This window comes from Pteropus vampyrus, unplaced genomic scaffold, assembly GCF_000151845.1.
Source record: "Pteropus vampyrus isolate Shadow unplaced genomic scaffold, Pvam_2.0 Scaffold541, whole genome shotgun sequence".
In the NCBI taxonomy this organism is placed as follows: Eukaryota; Metazoa; Chordata; class Mammalia; order Chiroptera; family Pteropodidae; genus Pteropus; species Pteropus vampyrus.
The window spans coordinates 1,213,920-1,239,273 of NW_011889322.1; the positions used below are offsets into that span (position 1 = coordinate 1,213,920).

The 25,354-nt window shown below is 36.8% G+C and overlaps 1 protein-coding gene across 3 annotated transcripts in view; it reads left to right on the forward strand.

Annotated features, from left to right (window-relative positions):
• Positions 1–25,354, forward strand: part of AFF3 (AF4/FMR2 family member 3) — a 431,623-nt gene that overhangs the window by 259,623 nt on the left and 146,646 nt on the right. For 2 of the 3 annotated variants that reach the window (XM_023525221.1, XM_023525223.1), the window contains exons 7-8: positions 5,021–5,101; positions 14,763–14,799. In XM_023525221.1, coding sequence (XP_023380989.1) covers positions 5,021–5,101; positions 14,763–14,799 — 118 coding nt within the window. The remainder of the gene's footprint in view (positions 1–5,020; positions 5,102–14,762; positions 14,800–25,354) is intronic. The other variant, XM_023525224.1, reaches the window with a different exon arrangement.

Sequence of the window (25,354 nt, forward strand, 5' to 3'; positions counted from 1 at the left end):
GTCGTTTGCCAGGCCTGGGGAAAGAGACCGTCCTCTCCAGCCGACCTCAGAGTTGGCAGCCCATGTTGAGACTTTGCTGAAGGAGAAGGAAGTAATTTGATCTCTCTCAATCGTAGCAGCTGCTATGTGTGTTTGGTAGAACAAGTGTGATTCACCGTTGCCATCATTTTACAGGTGAAAAAAGAGAACTCAGAGAGATTAAATGAAATCCTATTATTGCACCCGTTGTGCTAGGCATTTGGAGATATACAAGAGCTTTGTAAAACAGAACCCCTTCTCTCAAAGAAGTTATAATCTAGTAGGGCTTAAAAAGCTTCCGATCTGATAGTGGCAGTTTATAGAAGGAAAACTCATGGCCCCAGGTAGCATGTAAATATTAAGTGACACAAATCATGTGTAACAGAGAATGGAGGGGAACAGGCAGTAACACTGCAGCATCCCTTGATGATATCATGTGGTAGAGCATCTTAGAACATTTGGAGCAGAGTCCCTAGAAGCTTTTCAGCAAGCGCAGTGTAGTGACAATTTTAGATGGAATGCTTTTGTGGCCGTGACCAGGGCAGATTACTGAGGGGAAGCAGAGGTTGGGGAGTGGGGGGTGGACCAGAGAAAGGGCTTTTCTAGTCACTGACTATAGTATGAAGATTAAAACAATATTTACATTTTTTTCCGGTTTAATCTGTTTGCAAACTTACTACACTTTGCAGATCTTCATAACTCTATATTTTGAATCTAAGATTCAATTTCAGGCTAAAATTCAATTTTGTTTCTTCTCTTAAATAACAAAGAGCTACGATGCCCTAAGCCTCCAGCCATTTGTCCTAAGACAGGTGGATGCAGATGACATCAGAGTAAATGAGTAGCTCCAAGGGAAAGGAGGGAAAGGAAAGTTGTGTCCACTCACCGCGAAGCCGTGGATTCTCGGGACTCCTGGTCGGTCTTGCTGTACAACAGACATGAAAATGGAAGCTGTACACGTGCCACTGGACTTCTGAAAATCTGTATCTGCGGGATGAAGACAATCTGAACAGTTACTGAAAGGCATTATTCAACCATCTGTTCTTTCATTTAGGAGAAAAATGAGTGTACTTGCTATAAGAAACTTGGCATTTTACACCTGTCTAAGAAATAAGACACCTTGGAACACGTCCCTTGAGTAACAAAATATCTGCTTAGGAAGATGGGCCTGGTAAGGCTGTGTTAAAACAGATATGTTGTTTCATAATCCCATCAGTTGGCTAAGGAGGCTAAGCTTAAAACTGACGACCTCTCGGTGCTAGGGGATAGGGTATGGCATCACTCCTAAGTGACAAGAGAATCAAAACGGAAAGAAGGCAGACAAGACAGATCAAAGAAGTGTCAGAGGCGTTTAAAATACCAGAAGGTAGCTAGCTGCCTAGACTTTGGAGTAATTGGCTTTGAATGTTATATTTCTCTTCCTGTCTTACCTGTGTTCCAGGAGGTGATTAAAGGACAGCAGGTGGGGGCAGTAGGAGCAAGTGTGATGAAGAAATGGTAGAGGCAGGGGGTCAGGGGCTTCGCAGGGTGAGAACAGTACACACAGAGGCATGGGGTTGGTGGCCTTCCCACAAAATAACTTTTTTTCCCTATGAAGTGGGGTAAACAAAATGAACTTCTAGCAATTATGAAAATTTTTACCTTTGCTTACATATTAAAACACTATGAAGAGTAAGGTACAGATTAAACACCTTTTTATCAAATCTTATCTCACTGCTATTATTGTATCAGTAATCTATTCCCATAAGAAAACTTATGGACATTTTCTCTAATATAAAGTACCAATTGTACTTAGGAATCATAGTAATCTCTTTAAATAGTTTTCTGTTATAGATATACATAGTTTGTGTTAATAGTTGCTAGCTTAATTACAGATTACATTTGCACAGTACTTCATTTTTCTATAAAAACAGTTTCCCATGTTGTATTCTTTCATCCTTAGACTCCCAGCATCTAAATCTCAGAGAGAAATTGCATTTCTCATTTCAGAGACAAGAATTCTGAGACTCAGCTTGATATTAATCAGTGTGTCTTTTATTTAATGATTAAACATAAGGAGACCGCACTAGACCATTTATGTGTATTATCTCATTTAATGCTCATGATTAAACCATGGGATAGGTAACATCTCTGTTTCCTTTGGTTCTAAGATACCACAGGCTGAGGTCTGAATGATTCTAAAGTTTTTGTTCTGAATCACTACGACTTACTGAAGATGTGATTTACCTAAGCTCATTGAGCTAGTAAGTGACAGAATCAAAAATAGAAGTCGTCTATTTGTCCTTAATTTTCCCATGCAACCCTAGTGGAGAATTTTAATATAATGGATAATCAATCTTAAAAAGTCATTGCACATGTATTAAAAACAAATATATTTAATTCATATGAATAATTCTTATATCTTGGAAATTCTAATGGATTTAAATGTTTTAAGCAACCTTGTTGTCCTTATTATTCCTTCATACACATAGCAGGATTCATTAGATGAGAAAATCATTTGGAAATACTTAGCTAGAATTAAGGTAATGTTAGTGAGCAATTTTGCATTGAAATATGGTTTTCTCATTGAGTTCCGTTCAGCAAGTTGATTTGGACACTTAGGTGCTTTGCCTATACCGATGAGTAGACACTGTCCCTCCAGAGAAATGTTCAGTTCTTCTTTAAAGGATTATGCTTAATAAATCTGAGTATTCTTGAAAGAAATTATTAGGATTCCTACTTGGGGATTATGTTTCGTAAAACTGAATACTCTTGAAAGAGATTATTAGGATTCCTTAGTGTGATTTTTATTCTACATTGGGGCATGGGTATCAGAAGAGGGAGAGATAGTTGCGTGCAGATTGAGGTTAAATGCTTATAAAACTAAACTCACAAAAAAAACCTAAGAGTTAAAATGAGAGAGAAAAAGCAAGCACTTTGGAAGAGCATGAAAAGGGAGCTATCATATCATACTGGAACAGAAGGGGAATGAACAGGGGCCCCAAGACATAAATGACATTTGAGATGAGCCCTGATGGATGGATAGAAATACAAAAGGCGTATAGGGGTAGGGCGTTCACACACAAAAGATATAGTGTAAGTATAAGCAGAGACTGTGCTTTTTCTTATATGCAGTATGTGTGCACATTAATGAAAAGGCACAAGGCTGACAACTGGAACCTTGTTGTAGAAAGTCTTGAATACTCTTTGTCTTTAGGGCAAATACAGTAGAGTGAAAACAATCACTGGACAGGGAGGGAGGAGATATGTGTGCACATTTCAGTGGTGGCCTTTATGAACTGAGTGAACTTAGGCAAATCGGTTTTTCTTTATGACTCCCTCACGTGCAATATGGAGGTAGTAATAATTACTATAAAGGTTGGATGTGAGTGAAAAAACGTGTGGAAATACTCCAACTCTCAAGTGCGACAGGAGGTATCGTTGCTGTCAGTGTCATCATCGTTATGTGTATGATGGTGTGTGAAGATTTTGAAGCAGTGGAGCTTTTTGTTGGGATCTGCACTAAAAATTGGCAGGAGTGTGGAGGATGGATTAATTGTAGCAGAAGAGAACCAATCAGGAAGCTATTAAAGTAATTCAGGTTAAAAATAATGAAAGTGTGATCAGGATGGTAGTTCAGGTAACCAGAAAGAAAGGTAGAGACACTGCACAGATACTATTCGATCTGGCATTCATTCAGAAATGCACTGGGTGTCCACTATGTTCCCGGACACAACCTCCTCAAGATATCAGAGGAATAGACACAAGATGGAAGGGGCAGATATTTGGGGAACAAGGAAAGGGAAAAGAGGGCCACGTAGGGTCACTGGACTTTCCTTTGCTTTCCATTGGAGAAACCTTGGTACCAGCAGAATGGAGATGCATATGTGCTTAACCCACCTATGGCCCACGTGTTACGATTGGTGAGAGATGATGGAGTGTCAGTAAATCCTTCCAAGGAATGTTTGAACAAACTCACCCTCCCTCTGCTCCCTGGGTGGGTCTGCATCTGCACAATCCCAGGTGCTGGGGGAGGAGACTTACCCAGGGAAAGGAGGCACCAGACCACCCTCAAGAAACTCTTTCACTTCAGCAACCTGACAGAGTCCTTGTCAACACAACCACCCGCAACCAAGAAAAGCAAGAAAATGTCTTCACCTAAAAAGAAGTTCTCACTTTTCTTTAAATGGATCAACTACTGCTTCTACGCTTGCTGAGGTTTAGAAGTGGAAGGAAATCAAGAATTAGGGCTCAGGACCTATCTGTAAACTGTCAGTTTCCTGGTAATCAGAAATCGATTCAATTTAATTTCACTATATTTAGTTAATGCAAATATCTTCCAGGATGTGGAACTGAGGCTGAATACTGGAAGTGACTAAAATAAGCCCTGCCTCTCTCTCTCTCTCAGTTTAGTGAAAGTGTATGTCAAAAACCATCTGACAGATTAGCATGTTGAGCTAACATTGTCTTCTTAATCCGGTGTTATCAAAATCACAACACACACTCTCCTCATTTCGTAAGTGTGATTTGTTTTTCATTCCTCCATGAATGATGTTTTTGTGAAGATCAAAGTGATATGTGGGGCTTATTGGAACCTCATACTAATATGAATTTCTAATAAACAACTCCTCTAATAATGATCCCTAAAGTTAAAAGTGCTTTATGTGATCCTTCAAAAACACCCTGTGAGTTCTGTGGATCAAATCCCAGAAAAGCAGCCATCTTCACAAGGTATTTTCCATAGAACCTTTAGTGCTGGGTCGTCCCTTCAGTTGGGAACTTAACAAGGGTGTAGGGTTAGCCACAGAACCAAGAATTGGTAAAATTAGGAAAAACAATAATAAAAATGAGTCTCACATCTTTTTTGTAAAAAAAAAAAACAAAAAAAAATCCCTTTCTTTCCTTATTCATCTCTTGTTCCTTCCGTACCCCTTCTGTGCCTTAGAAGCAGGCTGGTATAGCTGTTTATGTGTTACTGTCTATACTCTCTGAATGACAATGTTGTTTGGTTCCCCTTCTTTAGGAGATGACCTGGCTTCCACCACTTTCTGCTATTCAAGCACCTGGCAAAGTGGAATCCAGCAAATTTTCATTTCCAAATAAGGTGAGATCTTGCATCACTCAGGAGCAATGTGCTTTACTCTTGCGGAGATTTTTATGGACAGTGGGTTTTCCCTTGATTGTCTTTTGCTCTGTAAATATTGCTGCCAGAGACAGATGGGTCTGATTTTCAATAATCCGCAAGCATATATTTATTCATCAAAGGGGAAAATCAAGATTGCAGTCTTATTTACCTACACTTCTATAGTTTCTGCAAAATGTAATGCATATAATAATTGTCATTTTATCCCAAAACATTAGTGAAGCTGAAATGCATCTTACATAATCATTTTATATGTTCACTGTGATTGAAAGTCTTGTTTTGCCCTGAAAAGCTTTTATTAAACTAACAATATATCTTAAAATCAATGTCTTAGAATGGAGGACATGTAAGATTTAATTCCTCTTGCATAGCTTTTATAAAACTTAAAATATTTTCTAGGACTTTAAAAGATTTCTATATCTTCTAAGAACAAACATACACACACAAGAAAAATCAGCCACAAAATAAATTTAAATTATACTCGAGTCTAAAAGGTTTTGATTTTTTTAACCATACGACTAACATATAAGTACATACTCATTATAAAGATGGAATTATATTATGAAAGTCCCCAGCACCCTCATCCAGATTTTATTTCCCTACCCAGAGATTACTCTCAAGAGTTTGGCGTGTACCATTTCAGCCATTTCTTCATCACTATGTACATATATGTGCATATGCTGTTTGTAAAACTCATGAATTTTAGTACTAAAAGCATTTTTTCTAAGAGTGGATTTTTTCAGATACCCACAATTCATAAATATCATTGCTAAATATTAATGTCACAACTTTCTTAAGTGAATCATTGAAATAATCATTATAATTATTACAATAATAAATTCCATTCTATGAATTGATTTTTATTTCCCTTAACAAAGTGTATTTGGAGAGCTCTTGAAGTGAATATATATTTTCTTCATTCTTCTTAACAGAAGCAAATATTTCATAGTATGAATTTGCTGTTATGTATTGAATCAAGCTCCTTTTGATGGGCATTCATATCGTTTATGGTTGGTTGTTACTACGAACGTTGTTCCAACAAACATTTTTGGTAAATGCCTCTTTGTATGCCTGTCATAGAATCTAGAACAGGCACTGTGGTGTCGGAGACAACAGAAGCCACATTTACCCTTGACTGTGTTTCAAGAATATGTTTTTATGAATCTTTACAGTGTTTAATATTATCTGTTTTATCTTTGTTTCTATATGATGGGTGAAAGTTTGATAGCTGGTTTTCATTTGCATTTCTTCAATTTCTTCTGAGTTTGAGCATTGACTTTTTTTTTTTGCAACTTGCCTATTCATACCCATTGCCACTTTCAAAAAATGATTTGTAGGAACGCCTTTTATCTTATTCATGGGTCTATTATATATGACACAACTATTTTCTTGTAACTTGATTAATATACCTTTTATAGTAACAGAGTATTTAATTTTTATGTCAGAGGGAAAAAATCTTCCCTACCCCAACCTTCTAACAATGTTCTCTGTTTTATTCTAAAGGAGTTTTTGGTTTTAGGTTTAAAAAAAAAACAAACTTGTGGATGGCATGACGTAGGATTCTAGTTTTATTCTTTTTAATGGTTAGTAAATTATTATAATACTATTAACAAATTAGCCTGTATTTCTCCCCACTGATTTGAAATACAACCTTTATCAACAATTGAATTTCTCATAAGTACATGGATTTGTTTCAGGACTGGCTATTCTGTTTTTCCAGTATATTTATCTAGTTTTTTCCCAGTAACTCATCATTTAGATCAAAGGTTGACAAACTTTTTTGTAAAGAGTCAGATGGTAAATAGTTTAGGCTTTGCAGACAGTAAGTAAATGAATGAATGTGGCTATGTTCAAATAAAATTTTATTTATAGAAACAGACGGTAGCATAATAAAGGGCTCTTATAATTTAACAATAAAAGGATAAATCATTTTAAGAATGGGTAAAGGATTTAAATAGATGTTTCTCCAAAGAAGATCTACAAAGGGCTAATAAGTATAAGAAAAGACACTATCACCATTGTTAATCATTAGGCAAATGCAAATCCAAACCACAATGAGATAATGCTTCACACCTACTTAAATGACTAAAATCAAAGACAATAACCAGTATTAGCAAGGATGTGGAAAAATTGGAACTCTGATAGCAGTTGCTGGTGGGATCATAAAATGGTTCAGCTTCTTTGAAAAACAATGAGGCAGTTCCTCAAACATTGCATTAACATGTGACCCAGCAGTTTCACTTCTAGTTACGTAGCCCAGAGAATGAAAACACATGTCTACACAAAAACTTACACACCCATGTTTGTAGCACCATTGATCATAATAGCCAGTAAGTGGAAACAACACAAATGTCCATCAACTGATGAATGGATAAACAAAAGTGGTAGATCCTTGCAATGGAATATTTTTCAGACATAAAAAGGAATGAAGTACTGATACCTGATATGACATGGATGAACTTCAAAAACATTGTGCTAAGTGAAAGTGAAATAAACTAGTCACAGATAACCACATATAATATGATTTTATGTTTGAAATGTCCAGAACAGGCAAATATAGAGAGACAGAGAACAGATTAGTGGTTGCTTACAGCTCGGGGGTGGGGAGGTGGGGTTGAGTGCTAAAGGTAAAGGATTTCTTTTTGAGGTGATGAAAATGTTCTGATGTTCATTATGGTGATAAACTCTAAATATGCTAAAAGCCACAAAAGTATTTAAAACAAAACAGAGGGTAGGCTGTGTTTGGCCTATGGACTGTAGTTGGCCAACTCCTAGTTAAAATTATTGATAATTTTTGGCCCATTTATGAATATGGTCAGGCCAGTCCCCTTCTTTATTTTCCAGATATTTCCTGCATATTGCCCAGTTTTCTCTTCTGGATCAATTTAAGAATCATCTTGATGACCTGACATTCCATATAAAAATTCTCTTGAAATTTTGTTTGGAATTTAATTGATTTCTGACTTATAGGCTGTCTATTGGACAACATCATCTTCCTTTCCAAGAGTTTGGAATATCTCCTCACTTCTTTCATGTCTTCTTACACGTCCTTTAGTAAACATTTTTTTTTGTTGTTCGTATAGGTCTTTCACATTAGTTCTTTGGTTTATTCTCAGATATTCAACTTGCTTACTTTTCTGTTGAAACGAGCTTTAGTTTTTCTGTTTTCTAATTAGTCTTGATGGTATGAAGGAAAGTTACAGGATGTCATATACCTACTTACTGAACTCCTTTTGGTTCTGGTAGGTGTTTTTTGGTGAATTGATATCTTTCAAGTAGGGGGAAACAGAATGAATAGCACTGAAGTATGTAACATATTGGTTGATGATGTACATTAACCAATAAATCAGGAAAAGAAGATGGTGAATGCCAGTGGCGAATGGGGATATATGAATTTTCAATAGAAAAGAAAGATTTTGCTTGAGGAGATGGCATTTGAACAACTCCCTGAGGGAGGCCAGTCATGTAGACAACTGGAGGAGGAGAGGTCCAGGGAGATGGAGGAGAAAGTGAAAGCTCCCTGACGCAAGAGCATGCCAGGATGCTGGAGGAGCAGCAAGGCGGGCGAAGGGGTGGATGGGATGGGATGGCGAAGGGAGCACAGCAAATGACACAAGAGAAATAAATACAGAGCTGTATGCAGGGACTGCAGGGCCACTGAAAGACCTGGGCTTTACTCTGCTGCTTTGCTCTGGGTGAATTGAGAAGTCATAAAGAATCTTGCAGATAACAGGTTTGTTCTATTTTGTCCTTTGTACTGTGTTACCTAGAACCTCTGCCCCTTTGCCTTATTTGTGACATTAAAAAGGATGATTTCAAGGTGTTAGCACTGAGAATAAGAATTCCTGCCTCCATGTCCAGCAGAGGCAGCTTCCTTCTATTCCTGGCTTTCTGAACTTTTTAAAGGTTTGAGTTTCATTTTTTAAAATTAAGGTATAATTTATAAATAGTAAAAATCACCCTTTTTATCCTGCAAGTTTCAACAAACACATATGCTCCTGAGGCCACCACAGTCAAGACCCAGAAGGACTCTACCACTACCCAGATCTCCCCCTTGGCACTCCCTCCCTTACCCCAGCCTCTGGCAGTCATTGATCTGTTTTCCAGAATATTTTCCAGAATGTTTTCCAGTTTGTTTTCTAGCAGGCGTTAAGTCCATTCTTGATCTAAAGTTTCTGATAGGCATTTTCTGCACTTGTCTTTAATCCTCTTTCTTCTTGTCTCCATGTTTTTTCTCTCCTTCAGTGATCTCATCCAGTCCTGTTGCTTTAAATACTCTGTATGCCAAGATGATGACTTCTGAACTAGTATTTCTAGCTAGCTTCCGCATCCCCCAAGCTCCATACTTGTATATCTATATACCTGTTCAACATCTCCACTCAGATATCTCACAAGCATCTCCGGCTTGTGAGGAAACAAACTCTAGCAAAACAATAAGTATCTTTTAAAAAGAGGAAGACCTGAGACACAAGAAACAATGATGAACTAAAGAACTAATTGTCAGGGCACAATGCTAAAAAATAGTCGTAACAATGATAATTTGAGATATGGTAGATAAACTCAAACTGAGAGAGTGTGGTGGGAGAGACTAAACATCAAAAGTTCAGCTTTAATTTCTCTACGAACCTTCTGTCCCCATGTTTCTCAGTATGTGGCTTCTCCACTTTTGCAGTCGGCTCAGGCTGCCAGCCTTGGAGCCATCTGGATTCGTTTTCTAGGGCACTTGTAACAGAGCACATAAACCAAGTAGCTTAAAATAAAAGAAATTTATTTTCTTACAGTTCTAGAGGCTAGAAGTCTGAGATTGAGGTGTCAGCAGGATCATGCCCCCTCTGAAAGCTTGAGAGGAAGAATCCTTCTTTGCCTCTCCCAGCTTCTACTGACTGTTGTCCATTCGTCACATTCCTTGGCTTGTAGCTACATCACTCCAGTTTCTGCCTGCACAGTCACACAGCTGTCTTTCCTCTGTATGTGTCTGTGTCCAAATCTCCCTTCTCTTATATGGACAGCAGTTGCTGGATTTAGGGCCCACCCTAATCTAGTATGACCTGCAAAGACCCTGTATCCATATAAGGTCAAATTCACAGATTCTGAGTAGATGTGAGCTTTTGGGGGACACTATTCACCCTAGTACACCATCTTTGACTCTTCCTTTTCTTTATACCACACATCCAACCCATCATAAAATCATGTCTACCCAACTTTGAAAATATATCCTGAGTCTAAATGCCTCCCCTACCATTACAGCTAGCACCTTGGTCTAAACCACCAGCACCGCTTGCATTAATTATTGCAGTAGCTTCCTAGCTGGTTCTCTATTCCTGCACTTCCTCCTCCTACCACTCTATTGCAGCTATCATCACCTGGAGGGTGGGCTGGAACAGTTCTCCAACCATTCACCCTAGCCCCTAACGCACAATCAGTTCTCCACACAGTCGCTTTTCATAGTTTTAGAACATAAATAATCTCTTGTCACTTGTGTACCCAAAACTTTCCATTGGCATCCCACACTTAAAATACAGTGCAATAATCCTTACAATTTTTATACGCAATCTTGCCAAAATAATGGCTTGACCCAAAATACAATAGGATAAGCATTTTGTTGTATAAATATATCCATGGTATAAGTACATTTTCTAATATAATTGAGTGTATATCCCAAGACATATTTGTTTGTGACTTTTCCAAAAGGATTATACAAATTTGTTTTGTTGAGTATAAATAGTTAAGTTTAAGCAATAACTTAACTCCTGAGGTGAGATTGAGATCTCAAATAATTAGTACAAAAATTTATTTTTCAAGGCAGAAACAAAGTTACAAGTATTTTATTTTCCACCTAAAATGTTACATTATTATTATCATATAGAGCACAGAATTTCAAATTTAAATTTTTTAAAAAATGTCTACTTTAGGACTATTATATGATTCGTCTGGAGCTATTTAACCTCTATATCTTTTTGCCTTGCCCAAGAAAGAAAGAATGAGTAATTTTACAAAATGTAGGTACATTGCATGATTTTAATAATGCAATGTTCCTACATTTTGTAAAATTACTCATTCTTTCTTTCAAAAAGCTCACGATAAGTAATATATCATGTGCAAATGAAATAAAGCTTCATTCACGTCTTATTCTTGCTCTAATAAGATTACCATAAATTTAATGAGTTAAGGCTACACAGTTTTATTATTTTACAACTCTAGAAGTCAGAGGTTTGACATCAGTCTCACTGGGCTGAAATCAAGGTTTTGACAGGGCTGTGTTTCTTCTGGGCAGTCTAGGGGAGAACTCCTTTTCTTACTTCCTCAGCTTCTGGAGGCCACCACTGTTACTTAGCTCATGGCCCTCATCACTCTGACTTCTGACTTCCTTGTCACATCTTCTCTGACTCTCCTGCCTCCTTTTCCTTATGACCTTTGTGATTACATTGGGCCTACCCTGGATAATCCAGGATAATCTACCATCTCAAAAGTGTCAACTTAATCACATCTGCAAAGTCCCTTTTGCCTTGAGAGGTAATGCATTCACAGGGTCCAGGAATGAGGATAGGGACATCTTTGCAGGGGCGGGGGTGGGGGGGCCGTTTATTCTTGCCTACTACAAAGACTTATTAATTTTGACACATAGAACACCTCTTTCAACCTGTATCTCAACTAATTAGTATTCTGACAGCTAGAGGCTCACAGTTCCTTAACTGGATTATTAACATTTGAGATTATCACTCTATTGTTAATGTGTAGGGGCTAGAATTGTTACTGTTAATGTGTAGGGGCTAGAATTGTTTATGGAATTAGAGGGGAAAAATCTCCTAAATGACTAATAAATAATGAAAGTTAAGTCCTTATTAAGATTAAAGGGGCAATTTGATCTCATAGAGAAAGACGATTTAGCTGTGCATTCTAGGTTGCCAGTACCACTAAATTAATTAGTTAAATACTTCTGAGAATTTCCAGAATTTGTCTGGGTATTGAAGGACATAATATATAGTAAAGTCAATTATTACTGAACTTGGATATTTTTTCTATTCTCTGAAGACTTAATTTGGAGTCTCTGTTCCCTAGACAAATACTACCAGACATGTCTGCCTCATTCTTCAAATCTCAAAAGTAATTGAATTTGGTAAAGAAAAGAATACGTGACTCCTTTAAATTGGCTGCCATTATCAGGTGTTTCAACCAAGAAAGAAAAAGAATTTGCTTTGCCCTTTTCCTTTCATTTCTATAGCAGTCTCATAAGTTTTGAAATGCAAATCAAGAACTCAAAATTGCAAAAGTTTTTCTATCCTGAGAAGCCATATGGGGAAACCTGATGGCATTTCACAACCATTTCATATGGCAATGGATTCTGAATCTGGTGGGATCAGACCTGGTCTGAAACTATTCTTGCTGATTGATTTTTAAAGCATTATACAGAAGAATTACAGCATTGTTACAGAAAAGAATCCTTTTGCCTTTCTCTTTGTGCCTGGAAGGAGAATGAAAGGCAGCAGATATGAAGAAAAGTGCTTTGAAGTACCTCTCCTTGGGTTACTAGAATGCTCAAAACCTGTCACAAAGAGTGGGCTAAAACTCCATGTTTATCATTGACTCAAAATAAACATTGAAATTCACTGTAAATTACATTATTAGAATAAGATTCAGAAGAAAGTGATTGTGGAGTTAAAGAGAAACCAAACCAAATCAGGTGGTTCTTTCTTCTATAGTAATTAGCTGTATATGGGGGTCTGGAAATAAGATATATTTCCATTTCTTGCCTTTTATAGTTCTAATGATAGATTGGTAGACAAACATGGAGAGATCCTCAGATGGTACCAAAAAGCCATTTTTAAGTAATACCCTCACAGTATAAGTACTGTCCTCTATCAGCAATATGGCCTAAGAACTACTGTATTTTATTGACTTAAGGTGCATATTTTTTTTCACATTTTAAGTTCCCTAAAATCAGGATTTGTTTTACAGTTGGTAGCATCTTACAATCAATTGGCAGTAGTTGTCTTTCCTAGTAGTACATGAACTAATGCAGCTTCATATGATTTTGATGGCGTGTTGCATTTGGTGAAATATCTTTAGTATGGTGCCTCATCGACGGGCTTTCTCAGATACCAGTGAGCTTGGTTATTTCTGAAAGCAAGGTGATATATGCAAACTTGACTTCCCAGATGAATATACCTCAGATAAAGTTATAGGATTCCCATCTACCAAACAAGAGTTGAGGTTTGGAGATTTCAGGATTTAAAGATGGAGAAGAATAAATTCCTATCTGTAAAGATTCTTCTAAATATCCAGGAGTGGTTCTCCCCTTTATGCACATGACTGTCTGGATGACACATACATTTCATGGACACTAGCAAACCAAAAGCAGCAGATTAACCTTAGAAATGGGAATACAGACAACTTTTTTGTACTTTCCTGTTTCTCTGAAATTTCTTTAATGAATAGATATTACTTTTCTTTGTTTAAATAGTAAGTGCTACTTAATAAGATGGAGCCATCCTTGAGTCAAGACAATAAATAGTAGCATCTTTTAATGATACTTATCATCAAATGGTATGCTTTAAATCTGTACAGCTTCTCACTTATACCTCAATAAAAAATGCTTTGTTGCATTTTTTAAAGTGTCATAGTTGAAAAGAGAAAACATGCTCAACATCATTAGTCATTAGGGGAATACAAATCAAAACCACAATGAGAAACCACAACCACTAGGATGGCTATAATATATATATATTTTTTATTAAAAGAATATAACAAGTGTTGGTGCGGATGTGGAGAAATCAGAACCCTCATATGCTAGTAGGGATGAAAAATGATTCAGCCACTGTGGAAAAGAGTTTGGCAGTTCCTCAAAAAGTTTAACATAAAATTACTACATGACCTCACAGTTCCACTCCTAGATATATACCTAAAAGGACTGAAAACAGGGACCCACAAACAAGTCCACATGCATGTATGTCAATGGCAGCACTATTCACCATAGGAAAAAGGTGGAAACAGCCCAAATATTCACTAACAGATGAATGGATGAACGTCTCTTGTGTATACATACAGTAGAGTATTATTCAGCCATCAAAAGGACTGAAGTACTGATACATGCTATGACATGACAAACCTCCCAAACATGCTAAGTGAAGAAGCCAGACACAAAACGCCACTTGTTATGTAACTCTACTGCTGTGAGCTACCCAGAATCTATCCATAGAGACAGCATGCAGATTAGTAAGTGTCAGGAAATGAAGGTGGGGGGTATGGGAAGATACTGCTTACTGGGCAAGGAATTCCACTTTGGAATGATGGAAATATTTTGCAACTAAATAGAGGTGGTAATTGTACAACATTGTAGATGTACTAAATGCCACCGAATTGTTCACTTTAAAGTGGCTAATTTGATGTCATGTGAACTTCATGTCAATAAACAAAACAAAAAGTCCATAATTCAAAAGAGACTACACAGTGAACTGTACTCCCAGACCTGTTTGATGGGCACACTCATGCAAATGTTTCTCACTGAAGTAGCTGGTAGAGTTTATGATCAAAAATAAGGTTCCAAATGAATGGTAATATGTCTCATATTCAACTTAGATTAAAAGTCAAGTAAGAAAATTAATTGATATTTCTGTTCTTTTAGGACTCTCAGCTCGTTTCCTCCGGACACAGTAATCCAAGTAAGAAAAGCTTCTCTCTACAGTGTGATATGTTGGGGTTGGGGTGAAGGGGTGAGGAGGGGAGACGCATGCAATAGACAGTACATTTAAAATAATTTCCCTGAAAAACAAAATCAAATGGGGGAAAAGAGGGTCATTTGTTCAATTACTACCCAGATGAATAAGGTTCCTGGTAACCTTGAGTATTCCTCCATCTTTATTCAAGGGAAGGAAGCTGAAACGTAAAATCGTGAATTTTAAAGCAATCCTAGGAGGAAGGAATATCCTACATACATTATTATAATTGGTGTCTGGTACATGTGGAAGGGGAAAACTTTTTAAAGGCAACTCATGAGTTACCTAAATTGAAAGCAAATGAGTGAGCAGAGAGGACCAGTCGGAAGACCTCAGGATCAATGACCTTAGCATCCATGGAGGAACCATGCCCTCTTTCACAGACAGACTATAAAATGTCCAGGATGGGACTTCCTTCTGAAGTAATAAAACATGCGAGCTTCATCGTCAAAGAGAGGATGTTAATATTCCACAAAGTAGTGTTCTAATTCTCTTCATTGGTACTGCTAATTGGCTTTCATTTCCTTGAGCATTAAAAATGCATAAGCTACCCCATCATGTCATGAAAGGCATCTATGAAGCCTGGGCTTTGTCGGTCCATGGCCAGCCTGTGAGTTAGGAGTACATCTTGCCAAATACAAAGCTGTGTTTGAACATGAAAATCGCTCTGAGCTAGTAGATTTGCCTTTGGAACTGAGGCTCACCCACTGAGCATCTGTGAAGGCAGAAGGGTTGGAGAGAAAACACATCCAGGCAGATGTGTTAGGAAGCTCTAGACTTTTTAAGCACAGCTGGAGAAAGGTCAGAGTAGAGGGGTGATGGCATGATGATGCACAGGCAATGTCACTTAACCGTCTCGCCCTCTGTTGGAATTTGCTGTTAGCATAGGCACCGGTGAAGAGAAATGCCAAGGACTTGAAATCTAAAGAAATAATAAATTCAGTAGTATGAAAAGGAATCAGAAGAGATGTATGGTTAAGTCCATGAGGTGTGCAGGTGTCAGCATTATATGCCAAAGACTAGAGCATACTGAAAAATCCCTCTTGCTTTCCTCATCATTTCTTTCCATTTGAATTGAAATGGTTCGGGATAAATGGAGGACATAATAGGTGAATACATGTACCTTCTCTCAGCCTGGAATGTTTGATATAAGGAACAAAGGAAATAGCTGATGAGTCTCTTCCTTGTGCCAGCACCTTGGCGTATGTTATTTCACTTAATTCTAACAATAGCTGTACGAGGTTGCCATTATTGTCCTCATTTTGCATATGATGAAAATGAGATTCTGAGGTTAACAACTAGTCCAAGGTCATGTAGCCAAAAAAATGACAGCTAGGATTTTAATTTTGGGATCTCTGCCCCAAAGGCAACAGACTTGCCATCCCATTACCTTGACCCCAAGAAGGTTGCTTCTGTCACTTCAGCGTGGGATTGCATTCTTGTCGAAGAACTATGTACTGTGACTTTTGTATGCATATTTTTATGGCATGCCATAACATTCACATGCTGAAACTGCAGTTTAGATTATGTAAAAGCAGACCCATCTTCTATAGAATATGAGGCGGCATCTGCCTTGTGAGGTATAAAACCCTCTGGCATTGTATCACCTAAGGAAATCTGATTGTCTTTGTCTCTGGTGGTAAGGAGATTTTTTTTTGTATTTTTTCAAAAAAATCTTTTGTATTTTTCAAATAAATCTTTCCCCAAAATCCAGGCATATCTATATAAAGGTAATGTCACTGTTTTAAAATCTGAACATTCTTGTAGATTATAGCACATTTGGACTTTAGGTGACCTGATCCCACTGGCATTTCCCATACTGTTTCTTCTTTTTGGTTTGGAATCATTACAACTTTTGGAATCATGACTTTAGTAAATATGTAGAAAATAGAAAAAAACTGAACTTCAGGGAAACCAAGCACAAAATCTATATGAGGGGACTGATTTACCTAATCTTCACCAATTTAGATCAGTGCTTTTTTCATTTTGAAATTAGAAAAGCTATATAATATAAAGAAAAGAGTGTATAAATTAAACAAAAATTTATTTTTAATCCAAATCTTTTAAAAGATACTTTAGTCAGTTTGCCAAATTACTGATTAGTTTACTTTAATATTGTAAACTAGAAGCTTACTAAGAGAAATTTAAATATTAAAATAGGTGTTGTAGGACTCTGGGAAACATAGAGGAGTGAGAGATGTCTTCAGATCTCTCCCCTTGAAACAACAATAAGCTGAACATCTAAAACTGAACAAAAAACACCCAAACTGCACACCAGCACATCTGAGCATGGGATCTGCGCATAAGAGCTACCATAGGTCAGAACCCTGGGTGTCGGGTGGTGGACTGGGATAAATAAAGAAGCTGCTTCTCGCAGCCTCTGGAACTCCCTGCAGGAGGAGGGGGATGGGAGAAGGTGTGGCGACTTCCCTGAACAGCCCTGCCTGGAAGTGCCAGGAGTTCTACGTAGCTAGCACCAGGGCTCAGTCATCAGGGCAGAAAGCAGAGAAGTGGGACGGGGCCACAGAGAAACAACAGTTGATTTTTACCAGCCCTGGTTGCAAAACTGAGGCTGAGCTGCAGCCCCCAATTCCCAACCCAGAGGACCCCTCCGCCAATCCTCTGAGACCAATCACTACGGAGTCCCAGGGGAATCTGAGCAAACGCTACCAAAAGTGTTTTCTCACACTGACAGGGACTGAAACTGAGAGTAGCAAGTGTGATTAAATTTCTACAAGGAAATTTAAAAAAAAAAAAAGAGGCACCTTCTTTGCAACAGGCTAAAGAGAGACCTTTATATAATCTTCTTCCTGGAAAAACATCAGAATACACTTCCATTAATGCCCAGGTGGAGAAATAGTCCATTGCACACCATGAACAACCAAGGTGACAAGGCATCTCAGAAAGAAAGAGAAAAATCTCCAGAAAATAAGCATATGGACATAGAAATATACAACTTAAATAACAGAGAATTCAGGATGGTACTTCTGAAAAAACTCAATGAGTTCCGAAACGAGTCATATCAACAATTTAAGGAATTGAAAAAACAAGTATATGAGTAGAGCAAAAAGATTGAAACCATCAAAAACAACCAAATAGAACTTCTAGAGATAAAAAAAAAAACACACTGCAAGAGTTGAAAAATGAAATAGCAAGCTTGGGAAATAGAGTCAACCAAATGGAGGAAAGGATCAGTGATATCGAACACAGAAATCTAGAAATAAATTATAAGGAAGAAGAGAGAAACCGAAGAATGAAAAATAGTGAAAGAGAAATACAAGAACTAGCTTATACCATCAGGAGAGGAAACATAAGAATAATAGGCGTTATTGAAGGCAAGGAAAAGGAGCAGAGACTAGAAAGCATTTTCAGATGAATAGTTGATGAGAATTTCCCAAATCTAAGGAATAAGCTGGAGCTTGGCATTCAAGAAGTCAACAGAACACCCAATTATCTCAACAAAAAAATGCCTTCACCAGACACATTGTACTAAAGTTGTCAAAAATCAAAGATAGAATTTTAAGGGCAGCCAGGGAGAAGAAAACGGTAACTTATAAAGAAAAACATAATATCTTATTAATATCTTAATAATAATATCTTATTAATATCTATGCTCCCAAAGTCATCAGACTCCTCAGCGCAAACCTTACAAGACAGAAAGGAATAGAATCAAATATTTAAACTATTAAGTGAAAGGAACTACCAACCTAGAATAATGTATCCAGCTAAGCTCTCCTTTAGATATGAAGGAGAAATTAAGATCTTTCCAGACATACAAAAATTGAGGGAATTCTACACTACGAGGCCTGCAATACAAGAAATACTGAAAGGGGTCAGCTCGCCTAAAACAAAATAACAACAACTAAAAAATAGAAGTTAGAAGTAAAGTGACCATTGGGCAAATAGAAGCAGAGGAGTGCAATCCTCACTAAGAGTAGAGCATTATAAGCTTAAATAATAAGAGAGAATTGCTAAAGTAAGATAATAATAAACGTTCTGCATACATAGGGACAAATTGAGATAACAATGACTGAAAAGGGGAGGCTTCAAAGATCCAAATTTGCAAAGGGGAATGGAGATAAGGCACACACAGAAGAAAATGGATGACTGTATATATATATAAACACTATCCTTTTCATATTCACAATGGTAACCACATGCCAAAGATTCAGAACTGAAGTACGTAACATAAAACAAGAAGAACTAGAGGCAAAACCCACAAAAGCCAACCAAAATAAAGAAAAGAGAAACACGAGTACAAGGAAGTAATGAAAACACCAAGGCTACCAGAAAGCAAAAGATAAAATGTCTATAAGAATCTCATATTTCAATAATCATCATAAATGTAAATGGTCTGAACTCACCAATAAAAAGGCACAGAGTTGCAGAATGGATCAAAAAACAAAACCCAACCATATGCTGCCTCCAGGAGACACATCTCAGCTCCAAAGACAAATATAGAGTGAAAGGGTGGAAAATGATATTTCAATCAAATGGCATTCAGAGAAAAGCGTGAGTAGCAGTACTAATATCAGGCGAAATAGACCAGAATAAAATGGTGAAGAAAGATATTGAGAGACACTTCATAATGATAAAGGGAATCATGCACCAAGAAGACATGACACTTATTAATATCTGTGCTCCCAATCAGGGAGCCCTGAAATAATTAAAGCAGTTACTAACAGAACTAAAGAGAGAAACAGACCAAAACACTATCATAGTAGGGGACCTATATACTCCACTGTCGGATATGGATAGATCATCCAAACAGAAAATCAATAAGGAAATAACATCCTTAAATGACACATCAGAACAACTGGACATAATTTACCTATACAGAGCCTTCTATCCCAAAACAGCTGCTTATACATTCTTCTCTAGTGCACATAGAACATTCTCAAGAATCAACCACATACTGGGACACAGAGATAGCCTCAACAAATATAAGAGGGTTGAAATCATACCAACCATATTCTTTGATTATAATACTTTGAAACTAGAGATCAACTGCAAGAAGAAATCAGGAAGAACCACAAATACATGGCGATTAAACAACACGCTACTGAAGAATAACTGGGTCAGAGAAGAAATAAAAAGAGAGATCGAGAGATACATAGAAACAAAAGATAATGATAGCACAACATATCAAAACTTTTGGGACATGGCAAAAGTGATCATAAGAGGAAAGTTCATATCATTACAGGCCTATCTTAAAAAACAGGAATGAGCCCGAATAAACAATCTAACACTTCATCTTAAAAAATTAGGAAAGGAAGAACAAAGGAGGACTTAAATCAGCAGACGGAAAGAGATCATGAAAATTAGAGCAGAAATAAATTAAATTGAAAACAAAAAAAAAAAAAACAGTAGAAAAAAATGAATACAACAAAGAGCTGGTTCTTTGAGAAAGTTAATAAAATTGACTAACCCCTGGCTAGACTCATGAAAGAAAAAAGAGAAAGGACACAAATAAACAAAATCAGAGACAAAAGAGGAAATTACGACTGACATCGCAGAAATACAAAGGATCATACAAGAATACTACGAAAAAGTTTATAATACCAAATTTAATAACCCAGAAGAAATGGACCAGTACTTAGAAAAATACAATCTTCCTAGACTGAATCAAGAAGATCTGGAAAATCTAAATAGACCTATCAGCAGTATGGAAATTGAAACAATCATCAAAACCTACCAAAAAGTAAAAGTCCAGGACCAGATGGCTTCACCAGTGAATTCTACCAAATATTCAAAGAAGATTTAATACCTATTCTACTCAAACTCTTCCAAATAATCGAAGAGGAGGCAATACTTCTCAACTCATTTTATAAGGCCAATATTACCTTGATACCAAAACCTGGTAAAGATACCACAAAAAAAGAAAACTACAGACCAATATCTCTCATGAATATAGATGCAGAAATCCTAAATAAGATACTAGCAACCGAATACAGCAACATATTAAAAAGATTATACACCACGATCAAGTGAGCTTCATCCCAAAAGCACAGAGATTGTTCAACATACGCAAATCAATTAATGTGATACACCACAGAAGCAAATTAAAAAATAAGAATCATATGATCATATCAGTAGATGCAGAAAAAGCCTTTGACAAGATACAGCAACCATTTATGATCAAAACACTTAACAAAATCGATATAGAAGGAAAGTACCTTATAATAAAGGCCATTTATGACAAACCATCAGCCAACATTATACTTAATGGCGAAAAACTAAAAACCTTCCCTCTAAGATCAGGAGCAAAGCAAGGCTGTCCACTATTGCCACTGTTATTCAATATAACTTTGGAGGTCCTAGCAAGTGCAATCAGGCAAGAGAAAGATATAAAAGGCATCCAAATAGGAAATGAAGAAGTCAAACTGTCACTATTTGTGGATGACATGATTCTCTATATAGAAAACCCTAAAGACTCCACAAGAGCACTACTAGAAACAGTAAGCAAATACAGTAAAGTTTCTGGATACAAAATTAATATTCAAAAATCCATAGAGTTCCTATACTCTAATAATGAAGCGTCAGAAAAAGAAGTGGAAAAAATAATTCATTCTGCAATTGCAACAAAAAATAAAATAGGAATAAATTTAACGAAACATGTGAAGGACCTATATAATGAAAACTACAAGACCCTATTAAAAGAAATCAAAGAAGATACAAAGAAATGGAAAGAGATTCTGTGTTCTTGGATTGGAAGAATCAACATAGTTAAAATGACCTTATTACCTAAAGCATTATACAGATTTAATGCAATCTCCATCAAAATCCTATTGGCATTTTTTAAAGAAATAGAACAAGAAATCATCAGATTTGTATGGAAGCACAAAAGACCCCAAGTTGCCAAAGCCATCCTGAGAAAAAAGAATGAGTCTAGAGGCATCACTCTGCCCGACTTCAAATTATACTATAAAGCTACGGTAATCAAAATGGCATGGTATTGGCAGTAAAACAGGCAAATGGACCAGTGGAACAGAATCGAGAGTCCAGAAGTAAACCCATATTTACATGGGCAAAAAAATTTTGACAAAAAAAGTCCAAAATATACAGTGGAGAAAGGAAAGCCTCTTCAATAAATGGTGCTGGGAAAATTGGAAGGCCACCTGCAAAAGAATGAAACTAGACTGTTGTCTATCATCACACACCAAAATTAACTCAAAATGGATTAAAGACTTGAATATAAGACTAGAATCAATAAAATGCATAGAAGGAAACATAGGAACTAAACTCAAGGACCTTGGACTTAAAGAGGATTTTATGAATTTGACTTCAAAGGCAAGGGAAGTAAAAGCAAAAATAAATGAATGGAACTACATCAAACTAAAAAACTTCTGCTCAGCAAAAGAAGTTGTCAACAAGGTAAATGGACAACCATCCAAATGGAAAAATATATTTGCAAGCAACACCTCCGATAAGGGCCTAATATCCAAAATATACAAAGAACTCATACGACTCAATAACAACAAAAAAACAAACTATCCAATCAAAAAATGGGTAGAGGACCTGAACAGACAGTTCTCCCTAAAGGACATACATATGGCCAACAAATATATGAAAAGATGCTCACATCACTAGCTATTAGGGAAATTCAAATCAGAACCACAATGAGATACTATCTCACAGCAGTATGGACTAGCTATAATCAACAGGACAAGTAATAACAAATGTTGGAGAGGATGCGGAGAAAAAGGAACCCTCATACGCTGCTGGTGGAACTGCAAATTGGTACAGCCACTATAGAAAACAGAAAAAACAAAGAATTGATCCTGCAATCCCCCTACTGGGTATTTACCCAAAAACTTGAAAACCCATATCCGAAAAGATATTTGCGCACCAATATTCATAGCAGCATTATTCACAGTGGCCAAGACATGGAAGCAACTGAAGTGTCCTACGATAGATGATTGGCTAAAGAAGCTATGATAATATATACAATGGAATATCACTCAGCCATAAGAAGAGATGAAATACTGCCATTTGCTACAACATGGATGGACCTCGAGATAATCATGCTAAGTGAAATAAGTCAGACAGAAAAAGTTGAAAATCACATGATATCACTTATATGTGAGATATAACCTAAAAGCAATAAATGAACAGGATGAACAAACAGACACTCAGGGACATGGACAATGGACTAGTGGTTACCAGAGAGTAGGGGGTGGGGGAGGACAGGAGAGGTAGACGGGATAAAAGGAGTCAAATATAAGGGAATCGGGTAAGGTGAAGTGAGTAAAGGGGATCAAATATATGGTAGCTGAAAGAAACCGGACTTTGAGTGGTAAACAATATGCAGATGTCAAATGATAATGTACACCTGAAAATTATATAATTATATTAATCAATGTTACCCCAATAAACTTAATTAAAAAAATAGGTGATGTATGCTTACATTTCGAACAAATTTTAAGAAGGTCCTGCTCAAGCAGCAGACTGAGCATAAGCACTCTTCCCATCTCTTCAGAATCCCCACTTTAATAACCATAAAATACGGTAACGGACATAAATCTATAATAGCCCTGAGAACAGAAAGGGATTTATCAACAAACCAGAAATTCAGTTGTGTTTCTGAAAAATAAAGAGTAGATAGGCCCTTCCTATTAAATAATCCTTAACAGAGAAGGTCATGACCCCAGAAAACAAAATAGTGAAACAAACAGGGCCAAGCTGTAGTGGTGGGGACCATCCTTGGAAGCTCCAAGAAAGACTCCAATTTCCAGTCACCCCACAGGGAACAGGCATGGAGTGCAGGCAGGGACAGGGGTATCTGTCTGTTCTTACACCTATGACCCCTCTACCCTTTTCTTGCCTGGTTTTTATACAGAGCTTTCAGTCTGGTTTTCCTACCCTTCTTCCCCAAAAAAGCCCCCCAAAAATATAATGTTTGCTGAGAAAATGAACAGTTGACTAGAAGTCCTAGTTGGGAGCTGATATCTAAGAAAAAGCAAAATAGATTCTGAGATAATACTAGACCTTAAAAACAGACATATGTGGGTAGTAGGAGAGAGTTAACTTTTTTTAAACAAAAATGCTACACACCGAGCATAAGGTACCTATTTCTGTTGGGGTGTGAGAAGTTCGGGGCTTCCAGTTTGTCTTAAGTCCTCTCTTCTGGACCCTAAATGAAGTTTTCCAGTTAACAGACCTTGTCCACTTACAAAAAGGTCTAAATCAGCCCTTCCCTAGAAGGGAAATGTGTGTTAGGAAAAGAGATCAGTGTACTAATACAGGAAATCCACACCAGTTACCTTTGTAAACCAAGCTGTTTTCATTCGAAACTGTGAATGTGTAACCAATGTGCACCAAAGAGAAGGAAATCTACTTAATTCAAGGGAAAAAAGAAAAAGTTTTTAATTATAATTACCGTCTTCAGAAACATTTGAAATTATTTGTATTAAATATAAAAAGAGAACAGATTGGTATGAAAAAGAAGCAGTCACAGCAAATGAGCACTTGAGAACTAAAAATATGTTTGACAAAATTTTAAAAAATAATTGATGAGTAATAACTGAAGTCTAGAATCTGGAATATAAGGCTGAAAACATTTTTTTTTTCTGTATATAAAGCAAAAGACATGGAAAATATGAAAGGAAGTTAAGATACATTGAAGATCAGTCAGGGTGGAAAGGTCAAAATCCAGCTAATAGGAATACCAGAAAAAGAAAACAAAGAAAATGGAGAAGAATAAAGAATAATAGAAATAAAATTCCAAGGGAAATGAACAGTTCACTATCAAAAATACACAGGGATGGGAACACGGCAGAGGGAACGCAGTTAGCATTAATGTGATGGCTATGTGGAGGGCCAGGGAGGGAGGGAGCAATTGGGAGGATCGTTTTATGAACTGTATAGATGTCTAATCAATGTACTGTATACTTGAAACTAATTTAAATAAATAAACAAACAAACAATATACAAGGAAATAAAAGACTATGAACAAGAGCAAGGAGAAAACAAGAGAGCAAAAAATTAAGTAGACCTGTGAGGACTTCAGCCTTCAGGATTACCAAGCCCAGAATATAAAATAAGAGTGCTTACTTTAGTTTCCAGAAATGACAGGATTGAGAATGTGGTAAAGAACAAAAGATTTGAAGAAGTACTAATCAAAACCTCTAGAAATAAAAAATAACAGAAATTAAGATTTCTTTGGTCATGTTTAAGAACAGATTAGACATAGCTGAAAAAAAATTAATGAATTGGGAAACTGTACTTAAATAATTATCTAGAATGCAGCCTAGAGAGGCAGAAATGGAAAATTAGAAATAGAAGTTAAGAAACATGGGGATAAAGTGAGAAGATCTAACAGATTTAAGTAGAGTTTCAGAAAGAGATAAGGGAACAGAGGAAGTATTAAGATAATGGCTGAAAACATTTTTAGAATTGAAAGTATACTAACACACAGATTCAAGAAACTCAATGAATATTAATCAGGATAAATAAAAAGTCCACACTAGACACAAAATAGTTAATCTTTAGACCACATAAA